General features: G+C 37.7%; 2 protein-coding genes across 3 annotated transcripts in view; both read left to right on the top strand.

The window, feature by feature from the left end:
* Positions 1-2,730, top strand: part of Vps15 (vacuolar protein sorting 15) — a 140,088-nt gene extending 137,358 nt beyond the window's left edge. The window contains 3 exon segments of the mRNA XM_067083081.1: positions 1,715-1,738; positions 1,941-2,092; positions 2,220-2,730. Of these exon segments, the coding sequence (XP_066939182.1) occupies positions 1,715-1,738; positions 1,941-2,092; positions 2,220-2,430 (387 nt within the window). The 3' untranslated portion in view covers positions 2,431-2,730.
* Positions 2,731-7,942: 5,212 nt separating this feature from the next.
* The window catches only part of LOC136826105 (uncharacterized), a 98,835-nt gene continuing 86,365 nt past the window's right edge, over positions 7,943-20,412 (top strand). The window contains exon 1 of one of the 2 annotated variants that reach the window (XM_067083080.1): positions 7,943-8,314. The gene's annotated coding sequence lies outside the window, so the exon portion shown is untranslated. The remainder of the gene's footprint in view (positions 8,315-20,412) is intronic. The other variant, XM_067083079.1, reaches the window with a different exon arrangement.

Below are 20,412 nucleotides of genomic sequence, written 5' to 3'. Positions count from 1 at the left end.
GTAAACAGTCTTGTTTGATCCTTGTGTGTGTGTTAAAAGCATTTAATGCTTTTGTTTCTGTCACTGCTCCATTTGTAGAAGGTGAAGATGCAAAATGCCGTTAGCATTTTGAAGTGTTTTGGAACACAGCCTCAAATATACAACCAGAATGTGTACACACACACATACACACACACACACAAAAGTTGTTTCATGTGGCTATTTCACAAGTACATACCTTATGAAACTCCAGTCATGTGAAAGTTAAAACTACAGTTACCTGCTTCTTGAAAGCTCCCCATCATTGTCAAGTAATTTGTACTTGCTATTAACATTTCCAAAACACTCCAGGTAGTTCAGATTTCTCATACACAGAACCTTCCGTTAAATTTATCACAGTCTTATGGTACTCTGCAAGGGAAAGCTGTTCATTGCTAGGAAGAGGGAAGAATTAGTTCTTTCCACTAGTACAACTACACTTGCCAGTCATGCTGGTACACAAAGTGGTATAAATCCAGGAATTAGTCTAAACCACTGCATTGGTGAAGAAAGGCGTGTGTAAGGCAATGACTTTTAAAGGTTTTTATTGTTTTTTTCAGTTTTATGATGTTACTATTCTGCTCTTGGTTGGAATGCATGATGTAAGGTTTAGATTACATCGCCGTAAGGCTTTGCATGTCATTAAGTCTTAGTTGCATGAAGATTCTGTAGGATCTTTATATAAAAATCCATGCTGGTGTTTTGGATTCAGTTTATGCTCACTCTGTGATATGGTAGAGAATTAACGTTGTAAGATTTGGCTGAAACTGTGGGGAAATCCCCATGTGTTCTTACTTTTCAGTGACCCATGTTTAATGGAAGAATTTACGACAATATACTGTAAACAGTTTTTATGATTCATTAAGCATTTCTTTAGGTAATCATTCAGATCAATGCAAAGAGCCTGTGCTTTCAAACAGTGACTATCTTAGCTTTCTTTTTGTATGCTGAATAGGACTGGCTGTTATTAACTTAACCTGCCTTGGAAAAACGTAAACAAATTTGATCTCCAAAGGTTAAGGGCTTGGGCATGTGACTTGTATTGTTTTGCCTATTGCATACCTATTAATTTTAGGTTCACAAACAGAATTGATTTTTGGAGCGTCATATACAAATTCTGTAAAGAATTACGGTAGCTGTCATTATCTTTGGATGCTTGCAATACTCATGGGTCTCTGAAGGAACATATTCTGTGAAATTTTGATGTACTGTTCTGTCAAAAGGATATTAATATAAAAATGCTTTTCTGTGTGGTCTTTGTGTCAAATATTGTTCTTTTATGGGTGATGCCTTTGATTGGAGCTAAAAGTATTTCAGATGATTTCATTATATGCTGAGTAATTGGCTTACTGTACATTGCTTTTTGAACCATAGGTCATTTCTTATTTATTCAGTGGTATTGAAGGGTTAAATATCAGAAATGGAAAATGATCTGCTGTTAGGAGCTGTCATTCCTTATTTTTATTGTGGTTACAGTTTAAAAACTGGAGTTTGTGAGGAAGAAGCAGGAATTTAGCTGTCTGTACAATAACAGTCTCAGTCTGTGCCTTTTACGGACAGTTATTTGTTTATACAGGAATATGCACTGACAGCATATGAGGTTTTGATATCAGGAAGGGGAAATATTGCATTGAATATTATTATTTCATATAGTTTTGCTGCTTTTAAGCTTAAGGCTTCAAGTCGTCAGGTTCAGCTAATGCACCACGCAGTCTGCATTGCACATTTTGCTTCTTTTCTTAATGCACTGCACACTATTTAGATTTCTTGGCTACGTAGAGGGCAAATGTATTTTGCCGAGTCCTTCAGAAATCCCTCTACTTCTGAACAATTTGAAATCTCATTGTTTATGCAGTTCGGAAATGTGATTTCGCTTTCACTGGCATCATCGTTACAGGTCAATAACAACTGCGTCCACGCAGATGTACGTCAGCCAGGGTGACCGAGGCCCCTACGTTATAGCCGGCGGAACGGACTGCAGGCTACGATTCTGGGATTTGCGCGAACCAGAGTCGTCGTACATCATTTGCTACGCTGCACAGGACCCGTACTTACATTGTCCTGTGACTTACAGGTTCGTCCTCTTGTTTCATAAGTGAAATCTTTTTTCGTGAGTTTATCATGACTGTAAACACGTTCAACTCAATATTTTTATAACCTAAAAATGAATTACTTCTTTCCTTGCCTTTTGCCTGCGACAGTTCTCGCCTTGTAGATGGAACAGAGGTCATCGTGGAAACTGCCAGCCGTTCGCGGACCACACCGGCAAGTGGGGATGATGCCCCAAGGAAGGGTCCTGATCAGCCACCTCCTGGGCACAAAGATACAATACAGGATGTCATTGTAATGAATGAACCCCAGAGGTTGATTGTGACAGCTGCGAGGGATGGTACTATAAAAATGTGGAAGTAATTGATGGTGTCGGTGATGATGCTTTGGAAATCAGAATGAGATCAGGAGGAGTAGTTTAGGTGATATGATTATAATTTTAAAAAAGTCATCAAAGGAAGACAGGGTTTTAACACCAAAGTAAGATAAGTTTTTTTGACAGGAGGAAAAAAAAGGAAAAGTTTTCCTTTTTACAGGAAGTTAGAAGGGAAAGTAGGAAGGGATTGCAGACTGTGTTAAGAAATAGCAATTATTTCATTATAGGAACAATAGATGGAACAGTTACGGAACTTCGAAACTTTCAATTAACTTATATTGTTATATAGAGGGCTTAAAGCATCATGCTGTAAAAGTAACTTGCCACGTTTTGTTTGTCTACCCGTAGGCACATAGACCACCTCAGATTTCTTGTCTTTTCAACCCATTGTTTATGGCGTTGATTTCCTTTGCCTCGTCGGTTATACATTGCAGTTAGATAAAGGTTCTATTAGCATTTACTGAGCAGGTCAGGGGAATGTGGACAAGCAGTCCTAGTATGAAACATCGTCGTATACCAGAAAATTTATGGCTTCCTTCTATAGTTTTGTCGCTGGCAGCATCAGTCATTTGTCTAGAGAATACAGTAAGATAGGGAGCTTATTGCAGCATATCCATCATACAGTCGTTAGTGAACTAGGCTTTTTTCTCGTCCTCTATATATATATCAGGTGTTTCGAGTATTTAAAGACTTGTGCGAATAGGACTGCCATTGCAGACAAAGCAACAGAGGTAATATTACAGGTATCTTGTATACAACATGTATCAGGTGTGTACAATACTGTAATAGCAACGTCATTTTTTTCATCTCATCGTCTCTTAATTTCCAAGAGTCAGAACCTTATGATTGTGAACTGTTTACAGACCATTTTCCTCTTTTGCTGGAAAGTTTAAGTTCACACTTTTGGTACTAAATATCCAATTTTATTTTCGAGGTGTGAAGTAAGATTTTGGAATCTGAGAGACCTTAGTTATGTAAGAATTTTGATAAGAGGAATTGAGGTATGAAGTAACTTGTAAAATGTGGAAAACGGTTTAGTTTTTCAAAAGCTTTCTCAAACATTTATTTTGCAGAGGTAATTTGCATTAAAATGTTCGTTTGCAAATTTAGAACTGAAGTTGAATTATACATTGTGATATTAATGTGAAATTTACAATTAGAAAATTTTAAATACCTGAACTTATCAAATGTTAATGATAGATAAACCATGACATACTGTAGTCAAAATTGGAATGTATAGTACGAGAAGAGTATAAGTTGAAGGAAACTTCTACTGTAATGTGAAAAGTCCTGTTATAGGAACTGATATGTATAATTTGTGTAGCAGTTATATCATAAAAGTGAATTGATTTCTGACTTGGCATGAAATGAAAATATTTAATAAAGAATTCGTACGGCTTTCAAAACTGTTGGGCATTTTGAACAGTTACTGTAAAAATCTGAGGTGCACGAATTAATCCATTTGAAGAGTGCATTATTTAACAAAATGAAAACATCAGTTACTGAATATAACATTCTTGACTGTAACATATGTGAACAATTGTATATATATAACTTTAATCTTGCTAACATGAATGATTTTGACATTGCATTTAAAGCGTTTATCACGGAGTTTTCAATTGCTGCTGAAGTGATTTTTATATTGTATTAACTAAGTCATTTTCTGATAAAGTGATCTTTAATCAGGGGTAGTTTTAAGTCATGTTGTATCATTCTTCCTGTTTTTCATCCCTGCCATGAATTAGATCTGGTCATTATTTAGGAGTTTTGCATGGTCAAACTTGATGCTTGTACGTGTGCAAATTTTTCGTACAGGTCCGTTATTGGTGTACAGTATATACTTGTATATCAAATGGTCTTGCTTGTCATGGTATATACTTGAATATCAAATGGTCTTGCTTATCGCACGACCATTTAAACTTTTGTTGCTAATAGTTTATTAAATTTTTTTGGTAGATTAAACTAGGCTACGATTACCAAGCTTGCGATATATGAAAAGTTAAACATTTAGAAATGTACACATTTACTATACAGCTATGTACTATCTATTTTAGACTTAACAAGTACTGTACCATTTAAAGAGAATTTTTATATAGCTTATCATAGTACATTGTATTGTAAAGCCTTACTGGAACAATTAACTGAATCTGAAAATTGTTTGCAGAGAGTTACTTGATACACAAGTATGTACAGGACATATTTGCTAGTGTGTTATAAGTGATGCACTTGACTTTTTTTTTGTTAAACGATTAACTAAGTTGTTGACACTGAATGGACCAGTTAGAAGAAAAATATTTGTTTTTTCTGGTCTAAATATGGTTTTTATGTACAAGTATGATATTTTATCATTCTTCTTGGGGATTATTTTCGAGAGTTTGACCGTGCATGCACTGTTCATGTAAATAGTACCATTATTTTTTAATTCGTGTGAATTAAATGTTTTTTTTTTGTTATTATTTCCTTTCCTGTTGTTTACTTACTGAAATGACATCCTACTTTAGACATTGAGACTAATGAGTATTGGCTTTCTGTGAACCGATTTGGTTGACGATGCAGTGTAGCACTTACGGCATCATACCTTATGTCAGTTTATGAGAGTAACTTCTGTACATAACTCCCATGTAACATACTTCTAACCATCTTTTAGATAGCGAAAGAAAGACTGAAATTTGCTGAAACGTTTCGCGTAGGGAAATTTTTGTTTCTTCTCGTCTTCAGATCTGTGGATGTCTGTCATAGTTGGTGCAGATTTGATTTCCTCAGAGTACGCAAGAACAAAGTGTATATTATTTCCTGACTTATCATTGTGACATTTCTGTGGATTTCTTTCCAGTACGTAGTCAATTGACATTGTTGTGAAGTTTTATATTTTGTAAAAAAAAAAAATATCTCTCTTATACATTTTTGTAAGTCTTTCCTAAGAAAAATTTATCTGTGATATTGTTTTGGAGCTGAAATAAAGTGCAGGCTTCATTTGTGCTGTTCTTGATTTTATCCTACAGGAACATACGCTTGTTTTAAGAAACAGGAAACAACAAAGGTTACATTTAGAATATGTTCTTAATGTGGTAGGTCAACAAAGTTTCTTTAGAATATGTGGCTTAAAATATTGCAAGATGTCTGTGGTAGGCCTAAGTTTCTGTTGCGTCAGCCAGCCCCGTGGCTATAAAGTATTTCAACATGTCTAATCTCCAGATACTGTATCAAATTGCAATTGATGTATACATTCGAAATTTTTCTCATTGTTCCATTAATCTTTACATTTATACTACCTCATTTATGGGCTAAAGGTTTTTTCAGTAATTTATGATAGATATTAATGTAATTGTTACTCATGATATACCCAGCTTTTTAAGTAATTTTGATCTATATGTCATTGAAATTGTTGCATCTGTGGCTGTTTCCCATAGACCTATACCGGTAATTTGACTATGTATTGTCTTGCTTCTTTTAGCTAAGCCTAGAAATTATTTTAGAAATGTGTCATTTAATGATTACTTGACGTTGATTTGTAAACAGAAATTAAGAATTGTGGATGAATTGTTGAATGAACTATGCATTACAATTTACAGTTTAATGTACATTCATGTGATCTCTATTATACTATACTATTAATCTGTCATTCTATGAATCACAAGTTGGGTGAGTAAGCTTAGTACCAGTTTTTAAAAATCGATAATCAAGTGTTTATTTTCCATCTTATTAGTTTTGTGAGGGTTTTTTGTGTAAGATATTTACATTTAAAGCAGAATACGTAATATATTATCAAGGAATACAGTGTGTATTTCGCTTAATATGGGTTAATTCAAGTTGAAAAGTAAAACAATGGCTTGATAGTGGCTGCTCTGAAAATGATGAGAGATGAAAAGAGGATGTTGACATTACAAGAGGAAAAATATTTGTGATTTATCGTGTGTTTGTGTGTGTGTGTATACCTTGACACAGATCTGTGTCTTGCGTGTGTGTTTGTGTCAGTGTTTGTGAAGGCATATGTGATGCTGTTTGGTTTGTTTTCGAAAACGTGAGATTAAGCGTGCATCCTGTCTGGGAGTTGAAACCAAGGATGCGAAGTTTGCCCAAATGTCATTCTCTCTCTCTCTCTCTCTCTCTCTCTCTCTCTCTCTCTCTCTCTCTCTCTCTCTCTCTCTCTCTCTCTCTCTCTCTGAAGTTGACAAAACATTTTGAAGGTGATTGACATGATGCAGCACAAATAATGCCTTAGTTATTTGCATTTTGTACAGTTCCGTAAAAGTGGTGATGTTTACAAAACCTAGACCTATGTGATATATCTATACGAGGCTTGCTGCATTATTTATAATGAACGTGATGCTTTTTATGAGTATTATTTTGTTTTATGGTATATACTATTTTAATAGTCGAATGAAAAACTATTTATATTTAGTTTTGTGTCGTGTTTCGTCCATTGCAACCACTGGAGGGCTTAAAAGCCTGATTCAGGATGTTGATGTCTTGCATTGCTACAGCTCTCTCTCTCTCTCTCTCTCTCTCTCTCTCTCTCTCTCTCTCTCTCTCTCTCTCTCTCTCTCTCTCTCTCTCTCTAAGGGTAGATAGTAAAGTTTCGCATAATGCTTCTGATACCAAGGACTGTAAAACTGTAGATGTATTTCGAAATTTAAATGGAAGTTTTAAGGTTTGGAGCAATGGCTGAATAGAAGTCTAGGCCTATGTATCGTAAACGAAGTATGAATTAAATTAATGATTTAGATTTAAGCAAAATTTGCGAATGTTTTAACTTAATAATGTGGGTGGGCGAGCTGAAGGCGTCCCTGTATAATAATCGTAATGCTCAAGGTCCAAAGAATGGGTAATACTGTCTAATAACGAAAAAGCCGAGTGCTGTAATGTGGTTTGTGTGCGTTGCCAGTTTGGCCGTTAAGCGCAGTTCTTATACAGAGGTTTCCTTACAGATTTTAGAGACGCATTTTTTACAGTGTCCTGCAACCCTTATATACGCCGCCGATACGCAAAAGCTACCTGTAGGCGATGCACTACACACACCTGCATGCAATTAACCCCCCACCCCCTTCCCCCCATCGTCTCCTTCCTAACTTAAACTTAACTTTTTCTTGTATTCGTCAATTATTCATTAACGGCTTATCGGAATCTAAGTAAATAAGTCAGTTTTAAGTAATTGTAAGATTGGGAAGGGTGTTTAAATAAGTGATTTAAGTGAGAAAATTGAAATAAAAGTTGGTTTAATACAAACTGGCAACTATCGGGTCCTACTACAGCTTCGGCTTGGAGTTATAGATGTCAAATCAACCCATTTTACTTAATATACATCAGCGACGCACAGACGAACGATAGAAATCCAAGTAAATAAGTAATTTTTAAGTAATTGTAAGTAATATAAGTATTAGGTGTAAAATAAAAATTTTATTACAGAAGTGGCAACTGAATCGGGTCCTACGTCAACTTCGACCTAAAGTTAAAAGACGTTAAACTCCCCCTTCCACTTACATACATAAACGAAACACAGACGAACGATAGAAATACAATTAAATAAACCATCTCTAAGTAATTATAAGTTTTTAGGGATTAAATATAAGCCATTTTATTACAGAAATGGCAACCGCGATGGGTCCTCCCTCCGTCAGCTTCGGCCTAAAGTTGCCAAGGAGGAAGATGGCGCGTCAGTCCGCTATCAACTAGACCCGAGAAACGTGTTTCGATTGAATTTCTCGCTCCGGGAGAAAGAGGGCGAGAGACAGGAGAGAGAGAGAGAGAGAGAGAAAGAGTAAAGGGAGAGGAGAGACCCGCCTTTGGTAGTGGATAATAACGAACTTTTGTATCTTAACGACTTGTGAATATATAAACGAAAAGTGAGCCGGTTTGACCCCTACGGTACAGGTAAGATATAGATATGTTTTGTTTTTTGGGCCTCTAAGATTTATTTTTGCATAATTGAGGTATTTAACATTTTAAAAATATCATTTAGATATTTTTAAATTTTTCTTGATGTTAAAACTATTGTAATTTCGTTAATTTACCAGCTGTGCTGTTTAATGTTAAACTAGGCAGTTAGGGACGTAAATTAACATAAGTAGGCCCTAGAATATATTTTCATGATTTTTGAGGAATTAACATATTTAAGATCATAAATTACAATTAATTAGGTATTTTCTTGATGTTAAAAAGTTAATATTCATTAATTAATCAATTATTAACATATTTAAGATCATAAATTACAATTAATTAGGTATTTTCTTGATGTTAAAAAGTTAATATTCATTAATTAACCAGCAATTTTGTTTAAAACAATTTTAGACAATTATCAACACAAAAAATAGGCCTAACTCATTACTATGAGACTAATAATTAAAACCAAAATCAAAAATCATATTTGTTTATTTTTGTGTTTAAAGAAAATAGGAAACAAAATACTCCCAAAAGAAACTTAACCTAATCTAATTTGCATTTAACCTAATAAATAAACAACAAAATGTATTTGTAAAGTTGCTTTATGTTATAGTCTTAAAGATGCCGTATTCAAATTAGCTAGGCCTAGGCGCTATGTGGAGCGATTAGGCCTATTGGTTTGTGAAATGTGAATGTTTACGAAAACTTTATTTGTAATGGTTTTGTTTACTTAAAGGTCTTGTTTATGTAACTTACACGAACAAGAACAAACAAATAAGTATATATTGTAGATATTTATATTTTATTATTTTAATTTTTTTTTCCTTTTTTTAATAGCGTGAAGTTAGGCCTATTGTCGTTGCTAGGCTCGGGAAAGTGACACTAGTTTCATGGTTTTAGATTCTCTCTCTCTCTCTCTCTCTCTCTCTCTCTCTCTCTCTCTCTCTCTCTCTCTCTCTCTGCCAGTTAGCATTTGCACAGCTTTGCACAGCTTTGCCGTACGTGATTTGAATACTTTATTTTTATTTTTGTTTCACGTAAGGTTCGTGTAACTAACGTTGTCTTAACATTATACATTTCTCTCTCTCTCTCTCTCTCTCTCTCTCTCTCTCTCTCTCTCTCTCTCTCTCTCTGCCAGTTAGTATTTGCTTTGCTTTGGCCGTACGTGATTTGAGTATATATATTTTATTTTCATAAGGACCTTGTAACTCCCGTTCTCTTAACATTATAATTCTCTCTCTCTCTCTCTCTCTCTCTCTCTCTCTCTCTCTCTCTCTCTCTCTCTCTCTCTCTCTCTCTGCATTTCTCAGCCAATGTTTTGTTCTGATGTCCATAAAAAATTATCAACGGAGATTTTGTTGAGTAATATTCATGGAATAAAGACGAATATTTATTCAAAATTAAATATTTGAACGTATTTAAACAATTTAACAGAATACTTTAAAATTTTGTAAGTGCGGTTTAAGTACAGTCTAAGTACTACTTAATTTTCGTAAAAGTGAAGCCAATAGGCCTATGGATATTAGGAAAAATCAATATACACACGAACATCCATCAGGAAGAGTATATTTCAGTGAGGCTTATTCTTCTTCACCCAAACTTGCCAAATCTAACCTATAATTGAACACTGTAAATCATTCAGACATGTATGTTTTCAAGTCCAAGATGTATTCACAGTTTTCAAGTCCAAGATGTATTCACAGTTTTCAAGTCCAAGATATATACATAGTTTTCAAGTCCAAGATGTATATTCTGTATATTTCAATTCAAAGATGTGTATACTTTCAAGTCCAAGATGTATCCGTTGTATGTTAACAAGTAAACCTAGGCCTAGCCTATTTTAGTGAGGCTTCAATAAGACCCAACTTCCTAATGAGGGCTATTAACTCTTAAATAGCTACTTAATAGCTCTTAATAGCTTCTTCAGTTCACTCTGGTCTGTTTATCTTAAAGGGAAGTTTCATCTCAACCCGGTAATTCAATCAGAGGAGTATTGGCGCCCACGGTTAGACGTATGGCTATATGTCACCTCATACAGTTGTCTGGGCTGAGTTTTTTTTTTTTTTTTTTTAATTGTTAGTTTAGGTTGTTTTACTTTGTCCTCATTTATGTAGGCCTAATAGGCTTTCATGTTTGCGCAAAGATGTCAGTTTTGTTTTATTGGTGTAATTGTGAAAATAATTTATTTCTCCTTTTGTTAAACTGCTTGCTATTATGTCAACAAGTTTTGGTTCACGTGGGACGTTGATATTCTCTCTCTCTCTCTCTCTCTCTCTCTCTCTCTCTCAGATAAAACGAATAATTGTATTTAATCCAAACCCTTAATATATTTGACAATACCAGACGTGTTCTTTAAATATAGACAGTTTTACAGTAATTCATTTAATTTCATTGTTTTTTTGTAATGGCTTCACAAAAAACTCATCATATATTCACTTATTTTATTCGTAAATTCCAGCTGATTTGAATAATTCATTTTTCATATTCATGAGGAATTATTGCAATTATACAATGAATAAGAAAGCGCAGATGTTTCGCCTTGTAATGTTACTTAGTTATAAAAAAAAAAAAAACAGAGGAAAATAAGTGTAATATGTAGCGAGACTGGAATGGAAAGTCGAGTCTGACTTTAGTCCCAAGTATAAGTAATCTGTCTAGCAGATGTAACCGGCCCACTTTCTCACACCTCTTTCTTCTTCTCTCATAGCAGTGGGCATGCTATGATGTCTCGTGCCCTCTCTCTCTCTCTCTCTCTCTCTCTCTCTCTCTCTCTCTCTCTCTCTCTCTCTCTCTCTCTCTGGCTAATTTGTTTGTGCTTTTGCGGTTTTCCTAGGCCTATACAGTTCATGAAATCGCTGTTAATTTTTGTACAGGAGAGAGAGAGAGAGAGAGAGAGAGAGAGAGAGAGAGAGAGAGAGAGAGAGAGAGAGAGAGAGAGGGGTTGTGTGTAAAGCTACTTAGTAAATGTATAGATGTTTGTGTTTCTTAGGCTTATGATAGTCATAACATCGTTGTTATTGTTTGTCTAGGAGAGAGAGAGAGAGAGAGAGAGAGAGAGAGAGAGAGAGAGAGAGAGAGAGTTCTCGTGCCCTATAAGTAGAAAGAGCTCTCAAGAGTCGAGCCGCATTGAAATATAAAGTTTAGGAAGAAGGTAAAAACTCGATTCCATGGTGTATAAACGCTAGACCATACGCGAGCGTTTGCGTGCTTGCGTGCACGTAATGCCTGACTTTGGCGGGACGCCATTGTAGACCGACTGGAACACTTTCATTCCCGGCGTTAGGGATTACACACACACACACACACACACACACACACACACACACACACACACACACACACACCTGGGGAGTAGTTTGGATATTTTTAAGTGGCTATGGGGGAGCGGGGAGTTACTCCTGGGCGTGAGGGGATAGGGGGAGGGAGTAGACGGAGTAGAAGGCTATAGCGTTGGCGATCTACACGATTCCCCGAAGGCAGGAAGAACAGAACTGCTGTTTCGCCTATTATAAATACTCCGGGGGGAGTGGTGGTTGTTGGGGGCGAGCGAGTTGTTGCATATTATGAGTGGACGAGGCTGCTGTTGCTGGCTGTTGACCTACCCCTCTCTCTCTCTCTCTCTCTCTCTCTCTCTCTCTCTCTCTCTCTCTCCTTAAACGATAACACCGATTTCATGATTCTATCATAAGCCTAGGGAATACACAAATATTTATATTTACTAAATGGCTATACACCTCTCTCTCTCTCTCTCTCTCTCTCTCTCTCTCTCTCTCTCTCTCTCTCTCTCTCTCTTGCGAAGTGTTCTAAATGTGTCTAATAGGCTTATAATGATCTAGGAAGCTTTTTCTCAGCGTATAATCAGTTTTTCCTTCATTTTCATGTTACCAATGTATTATTGTAATTTAACTGACCTATTATTATTATTATTATTATTATTATTATTATTATTATTATTATTATTATTATTATTATTATTATTATTTACGAGCCAAGCTGCAGCTAGCCCCTGTTGGAAAACCAGATTGCTTATTGTAAGCCTAAGGGTACTGACAGTGAAAGTGGTCGAGTACAGAAGAGTTCGCTGAGAGAGAGAGAGAGAGAGAGAGAGAGAGAGAGAGAGAGAGAGAGAGAGAGAGAAAGTCATAACAATCCAATGAAGGAATCTCAGCTAAAGTTTAACAGTTGTATCTCGCAGCTGCCTTAAGAGGTCTTTACAATTGCTTTCATCAATCCGAATGCTTGCCACCCACCCCCTTCTCTCTCTCTCTCTCTCTCTCTCTCTCTCTCTCTCTCTCTCGGATTCGAGAGACTTTTTCTTCCTTTTTCCTTGATCTCAGAACCAAGAGTCAAGAACGCAAGCATGATTTATGCTTTAGTACTTCGTGGATTGTTTTGCATCTCTCTCTCTCTCTCTCTCTCTCTCTCTCTCTCTCTCTCTCTCTCTCTCTCTCTCTCACTGGTTCGAGACTTTTTCACTATTCTTTTCCTTGATCTTACAACTAAAAGTCAAGAACGGACTAGTCTCACCATTCACTAAGAAATAGATAGACAAGATGGCGTCCAGCAATGACATTTGAAGGTATTTGCGCGTGGTTTTGCAGCGCCCTGTAATGCCAGAAGGGGGAGGGGGTGGGGGCGTGGTGGGGGAAGGGGAGGGAGGGGGGGGTGAAAGGTCATCTTAAATATGAGACTGCAGCAGCTGAAGCAATAGTTAGATCTTGACTTCCCACTGGCCCCTTTTCCTTCCTTCAACCTCCCACCCCCAAAGACTCATTCTGAAGCACAGTGACCAGTCATTATCTTTCAAGGCTTAGTGAAATGGTCCGGTATGTCTTCAGCTTCTCCTGGAAGCTTTGCTGTAGGCCTACTACTAGGTCTACCCGTCATGGAAATCTGTCAGGGCTTCAAGCAATGTTTCAGTATGTCTTCCTAACTCTCTTGGAGTTTTGGTATACAGTAGACCTCTACTCTTCAGGAAAATCTTTCAAGGCTTTGGGAAATGATTCAGTATGTCTTCAGCTTCTCCCAGAAGCTTTGCTATAGGCCTACTAGGCCTAACCTTTATGGGAAATGAAAGTGGGTGTTGTAAAGCCCTTCGAATTTAACCTGATGAAGGCGGAGTTATAGGCCTACTAGTGTTTGAATTCCAAAATGAGCTGCTTGAATTCTTGCCTTCCTGGGCAAGGGGTTACCATTTCTATAGGCCTTCATGGAAAGTGAAAGTGGGTGTTGAAGAGCCCTATGAACTTGACCTAACTATAAAGAAAATAGCTGAAGAAGGAGAAGTTATAGGCCTACTTGTTCTGAATTCCAAAATGAGCTTCCTAAGCCGCCTAACGACGAAGTTATAGGCCTAGTCCTTGCGTGCTGAGTTCTAAAAGGACCGACTGGGGCCTTGTCTTTAAGGATATGAAGGTTACAAATAGGAGTCCCAAGGTCTAAGACCCTCTGGGAAGAATTCGAAGTTATAGACCTACTGGTGTACTGAATTCGAAAAGGACCTTCTGAAGCCTTGTCATAGGCCTACTGATGTACTGAATTCGAAAAAAGGACCTTCTGAAGCCTTGTCTATATGGGTTGAAGGGTTATCCAATGAAAGTCTCAAGGCCTATAGGGCCCTCTCACTTTTGCGAATGCCCTTAGAAAGTCCCACCAAGGGCTGTCTCTCCATTCGCCAAGGGCTCTTTCAGAATGACAATCAGTAGGGGACACCATCCACTTGGCAATAACGTCTGTATGGGTGTTTAGGGTAGGTGAAAGGTAAAGTCTTAGTGGAGAAATTCAGCCTTAATTATATTCAGATCGTCTATATCTGTGACCCTGTGGGTACGTACCACGTGGGGATAGTCCTTGTGGGTAAGTACCACGTGGGATAAAGTGGACGTCATTGCTTAGTATTCTGCGTAACTAGAGATTGTTTACATGAATTTTGATTAGGTAGAGTACACTGTTAGTTTAGATCTAACCTGTTTTTTTTGTGACTCTCTCTCTCTCTCTCTCTCTCTCTCTCTCTCTCTCTCTCTCTCTCTCTCTCTCTCTCTCTAAATACTGTAAAACCACGTTATCATGCAAAAAGTTTTAAGAGAAAGTGAGTTATATTCCTAAGGCTAAATTTTTACTTGATGCTTTAACACGCAATTCGGAATATTCCTTTCACTGAATTTTGGCTTAAATGTAAAGGAAATGAAATTATTATTATTATTATTATTATTATTATTATTATTATTATTATTATTTGCTTTGCATAAACACCTACTTCGTAAGATATTATACTTTTGTGTTCATCATTTTCCATTTCTCTCTCTCTCTCTCTCTCTCTCTCTCTCTCTCTCTCTCTCTCTCTCTCTCTCTCTCTCTCTCTCTCTCTCAATTCGTTACTTATTCATTCAACTGGCGTCCCTTCAGCTTAAGAAAATTCCTGTGACTTGCGCTCGTCATACTGATATCAGTGTTGGCACTGACGAGTCACACGACCAATTCAAGGTCGTGGCAGGACGTACCATTATTATTATTATTATTATTATTATTATTATTATTATTATTATTATTCAGTGATTTTTCAGTATATTGTTATACCACATCGATTTCTGAATGGTATATCCACTTATTTGTAATCATTCGGTATATTGTTTTATCGAAAACTATTGTCTCTGTCCGTCCGCACTTTTTCTGTCCGCCCTCAGATCTTAAAAACTACTGGGACTAGAGGGCTGAAAATTGGTATGTTGATCATCCACCCTCCAATCATCAAACATACCAAATTGCAGCCTTCTAGCCTCAGTGGTTTTGATTTTATTTAAGGTTAAAGTTAGCCATAATCGTGCGTCTGGCAACGATATACGCCAGGCCACTACCGGGCCGTGGGTAAACTTTTATGGGCTGCCGCTCATGCAGCATTACACCGAGACCACAAAAAGATATAGATCTGTTTTCGGTGGCCTTGATTATAAGCTGTAGCGGCTGTACGAAAAACTCGATTGCGCCGAAGAAACTTCGGCGCATTTTGTTACTTGTTTTAATTTAAAGGTATAAAACCCACTAATGGTAAGATTTGTTACGAATGATGTATTACATATCACTGACGATACAAGTAGAATGCAATCACCTGCACAACCAAGTGTTTTATTGTCTAGGCCAAATCACAATAGCACATGTGATTTATAAACACTGTGGGCTAAGAACGTAGCCCTAGGGAACGCAGGTTATTTGTGCGCAAAATCCGTCGCGTAGGATTGTGATTGATGGTAATAGACCTAACCACAGCAGCATAAGTGATTTATAAACACTTTAGCACATGCGATCCATAAACACTATGGGCTAAGAACGCCACCCTAAGGAACACCGGATATTTGTGCGCAGAATCCGCCGCGCTTGATTGTGGGATTATGATCGATTTGGACATCAATACAGGTCACCTTGTGAGGAAATTGCGGAGGGAGAGTGTCGTGTTTGTGTATATGATTCTCCCACGGTTTGGCTGAGGTGCATCTTGACACTTGCAACATTTTGGTAATTTTCCGTAAAGCAATTCTGAGGTAATTGCATCAAAGAGGCCAGGAATGGAAGGTATTGCCAAATATTGATTTTCAAAGTCAAGCAAGCATTGGTTTTGTGTGTTGTTGAGCAACGGTTATTTACTTTATATTCAAACGTTTTGCTTTAGAGCAAGACGTTTACTTTACATTGAAATGTTACTTTAGTTTCAAAGATTTTTTTTTTTAAGTTGAGACACACACATAATGCTAAACAATTTCAAGCTGAATCTCAGCAGCATTATGTGAGAGTGAGAGAGAGAGAGAGAGAGAGAGAGAGAGAGAGAGAGAGAGAGAGAGAGAGAGATATTCTACTTTGAGAGAGAGAGAGAGAGAGAGAGAGAGAGAGATATTCTCAAATGCTGATGACAATTGATGCTTTCTGGAGAGAGAGAGAGAGAGATTGATTCTCAAATGCTGATGGCTTTGACAATTGCTTGCATGCTTTCTGGAGAGAGAGAGAGAGAGAGAGAGAGAGAGAGAGAGAGAGAGAGAGAGAGAGAGAGAGAGAGAGAGAGAGAGAGATCAACTGCTGATGACTTTGACAATTGCTTGATGACTCAACTTGGCTTTTGACAATTGCTTGCATGCTTTCTGAGAGAGAGAGAGAGAGAGAGAGAGAGAGAGAGAGAGAGAGAGAGAGAGAGAGAGAGAGATTCTCAACTGCTGATGGCTTTGACAATCGCTTGCATGCTTTCTGTCGAGAGAGAGAGAGAGATTCTCAACTGCTGATGGCTTTGACAATTGCGCATGAGAGAGAGAGAGAGAGAGAGAGAGAGAGAGAGAGAGAGAGAGAGAGAGAGAGATTCTCAACTGCTGATGACTTTGACAATTGCTTGCATGCGTTCTGTCGTGAGAGAGAGAGAGAGAGAGAGAGAGAGAGAGAGAGATTCTCAACTGATGATGGCTTTGATAATTGCTTGCATGCTTTTTCTGTCGTAACACCGTGTCATCTCCTTCATCTTTATCAGCCAATGATCAATTCCCTTTTTCTTCTCGACCTTGAGGTTCGTTTTAGCTAATTTCAGGCGAGAAGAATTCTGCTAATTACTGCAGCATGTCATGAAAGTATTGCCAGATGGTGCGTGTATAGCTCGTAATTATTGTTATTATTGAATCGATGTCGTAATTCGTGACATATTGGCGATACTGATCAATTTTTTTTCCGTGATGTTAGCGGTGTATTGGCTGTTAAAAAATAATATTTTTGGTATTTTTGTGAATGTAGACTATTTCTTCTAGACGTACTATCCGAGGTATTGGTGGGACAAAACGAACCCATTTGTGAAATTTTTTTATATTCTGTCATTTACACACTTTCACACAAAAAGGATATATATACTCTGAAGATGATAGCAGGGGCTATATTCTTAACCTAAGAATCAGCACTGTATAATTATTTTTTTGTGTGAAATTGTGTAAATAATAATAATAATAATAATAATAATAATAATAATAATAATAATAATAATAATAATAATAATAATAATAATAGTGAAATTTCTGTCCACATTCCCTGCAGGAGAACATCTCAAACAATAATAATAATAATAATACTAATAATAATAATAATAATAATAATAGTTTGAAGTTTGTGTCCTCTTTCCATAAAGGAGAACATCTCAAACAACAACATAATAATAATAATAATAATAATAATAATAATAATAATAATAATAATAATAATAATAATAATAATAAATAGTTTGAAGTTTGTGTCCCCATTCCATACTAGAGAACGTCTCAAACTGATCCATTTTTGTGTAGTTCACACGATCATTGCAAATTATTTTCCACCCTTCACAGACTCAGCGTATTCAGACGAGTACACACGCACTCAAAAATAATGACTACGGTTAGTAGTGCGCGAATCTCTCGCTAGGTGTCATCATCGTCATCATCTTCCCCACCACCACCACCAATCCAGGTGATGCAAGGGTCATCTTAACCACCCCCTCCCCTCTTATTCCCCCTCTCTCCTCCCCTACCCCTACCTTTCCCCTACCTTTCCCCCCCCCACAAAAAAAAAAAATCTTTCCTGGGAGATGAATTGAACCGCGCTGATATTTGTTGTTGACACATCGCACCTCGATGAGGATTGCTCTCTCTCTCTCTCTCTCTCTCTCTCTCTCTCTCTCTCTCTCTCTCTCTCTCTCTCCATTCCTCATCCAGAGAGGTAAGGATTAGAATCCTTCGTGATCATGTATGCAGGATTCGGGGAGAGAGAGAGAGAGAGAGAGGGGAAGAATCGGGGTGGATGGTGTAATGGTTCTCTCTCTCTCTCTCTCTCTCTCTCTCTCTCTCTCTCTCTCTCTCTCTCTCTCTCTCTCTCATATAGCGATTTATGTCCACATAACTGCAAACCCTTTCGTTTCTTTTACTGTACCTCCTTTCATATTCTCTTTCTTCCATCTTACTTTCCACCCTCTCCTGACAATTGATTCATAGTACAACTGCTTTGAGGTTTTCCTCCTGTTACTTAACCTTTCAAACCTCAATTTCCGTTTCAGCGCTGAGTGACCTCGTAGTTCCCAACGCAGGGTCTTTGGCCTAAATTCTGTATTCAATTCGGTAGACCCTGACACCATTTCACAAGACAGAATCGTTTAATTCTAATTAGAAATAATTCGCACCCGGCGCGCAGACTTGACAGATTGCAATAATCGGTTGCGTCTTCATTAATTAGTATGAAGCTTCATTAACGGCTGTTGGAGGTCATTTGCATAACTCGATCTAGGCGTTAAGTGTGTCTCAGTATGACGTCTGTACTTATTACTGCAAGTAGATTCGGAGTTCATTAGTGAATTTGTTGTTTTGAAAATGTGAGTGAATTTTAGTTTTCTGTAAAAGAAAGCTGTTGTGTGCTGGCTTTGTCTGTCCGTCCGCACTGTATTCTGTCCGCACTTTTTTCTGTCCGCACTTTTTCCTTTTTCTGTCCGCCCTCAGATCTGAAAAACTACTGAGGCTAGAGGGCTGCAAATTGGTATGTTGATCATCCACCCTCCAGTCATCAAACATACCAAATTGCAGCCATCTAGCCTCAGTAGTTTTTATTTTATTTGCGGTCAAAGTTAGCCATAATCGTGCTTCTGGCAACGATATAGTCCGGCCACCATCGGTCCGTGGTTAAAGTTTCATGGGCCGCGGCTCAAACCGCATTATATCGAGATCACCGAAAGATAAATCTGTTTTCGGTGGCCTTGATTATACGCTGTAGCGGCTGTACAGAAAACTCGATTGCTTCGAAGAATATAGTTGTTACCTTAATTTTAAACAGAAAGCAAAATGAAATATCTTGATCAAGTTCCCATACGATGGCCTTTGAGTTTATCAGAGAGAGAGAGAGAGAGAGAGAGAGAGAGAGAGAGAGAGAGAGAGAGAGAGATAATTCATCATAATTCAAATAACCTTCAACACTTCTCTTTTGCAAACTTATCACTCTCACGCTGTGTATGTCTCAAAAAATTAAGAGAGAGAGAGAGAGAGAGAGAGAGAGGGAGAGAGAGAGCCAGAGCCAGACGCTTCATCCTCCTGCCTCTATATCAACCCCACTCTCTCTCTCTCTCTCTCTCAGAAGACAATGAAGATATGCGCAGGGGTAATTAATAGATTACCGAGATCATCTGACGATCAGGGGAATGGCGAGAGAGAGAGAGAGAGAGAGAGAGAGAGGGTGGGTGGGTAGGATAATAGGTGGAATGCCTAAGGGCGAGAACGGAGTACCGTAACATTAACCAGGAATTTCTTAGGTAAATGAAGAGAGACGAGAATGAAATGGGTGTTTGTGGTGTAAATAATATTGAGAGACGATAGTGAATGCATAGTGAGGTATTGAACAAACACACATACGCAGTTTTATGTATGTGTATGTATGTGAATTTTGTGTTTGTTCAATCAGAATCTCTCTGTTTTTGTTAGTTTCTCGTAATTGTATTTTGCGAACACTCTCTCTCTCTCTCTCTCTCTCTCTCTCTCTCTCTCTCTCTCTCTCTCTCTCATACACACACACACACACAACAAACGATCATACACACATAATTCCTTAACAAACAAACGCACACATTCGTTCATACATACATCAGATATAGACAGCAGTTCGAACACGTGCTTCTTCAAAGCAATTAATTAGTTATCCTTATACTTGCCGGATGTTCTCTCTCTCTCTCTCTCTCTCTCTCTCTCTCTCTCTCTCTCTCTCTCTCTCTCTCTCTCTCTCTCTCTCTCTCTCTCTCAAGGACGTTGCACAGTAACTGACAAAGCATCTTGAGGATCAGGAGTTCGAATTATTATTACTCTATCAAGCGCTTAAGAAGAACTGTGTAAATGAAAAAGTATCTCAATCTCTCTCTCTCTCTCTCTCTCTCTCTCTCTCTCTCTCTCTCTCTCTCTCTCTCTCTCTCTTTGTATCTGTATAGTGGGAGAGAGAGAGAAAGAGAGACTGCAGAGGAAGCCTCTCCTCTCTCTCTCTCTCTCTCTCTCTCTCTCTCTCTCTCTCTCTCGGTCTTTGTATCTGTATAGTAGGAGAGAGAGACAGAGACTCCTCTCTCTCTCTCTCTC

The sequence above is a fragment of the Macrobrachium rosenbergii genome, chromosome 40, assembly GCF_040412425.1.
Source record: "Macrobrachium rosenbergii isolate ZJJX-2024 chromosome 40, ASM4041242v1, whole genome shotgun sequence".
Lineage (NCBI taxonomy): Eukaryota > Metazoa > Arthropoda > Malacostraca > Decapoda > Palaemonidae > Macrobrachium > Macrobrachium rosenbergii.
The sequence above is the reverse complement of the archived record's forward strand: the minus strand, read 5'-3'. Positions and strand labels throughout refer to the sequence as shown.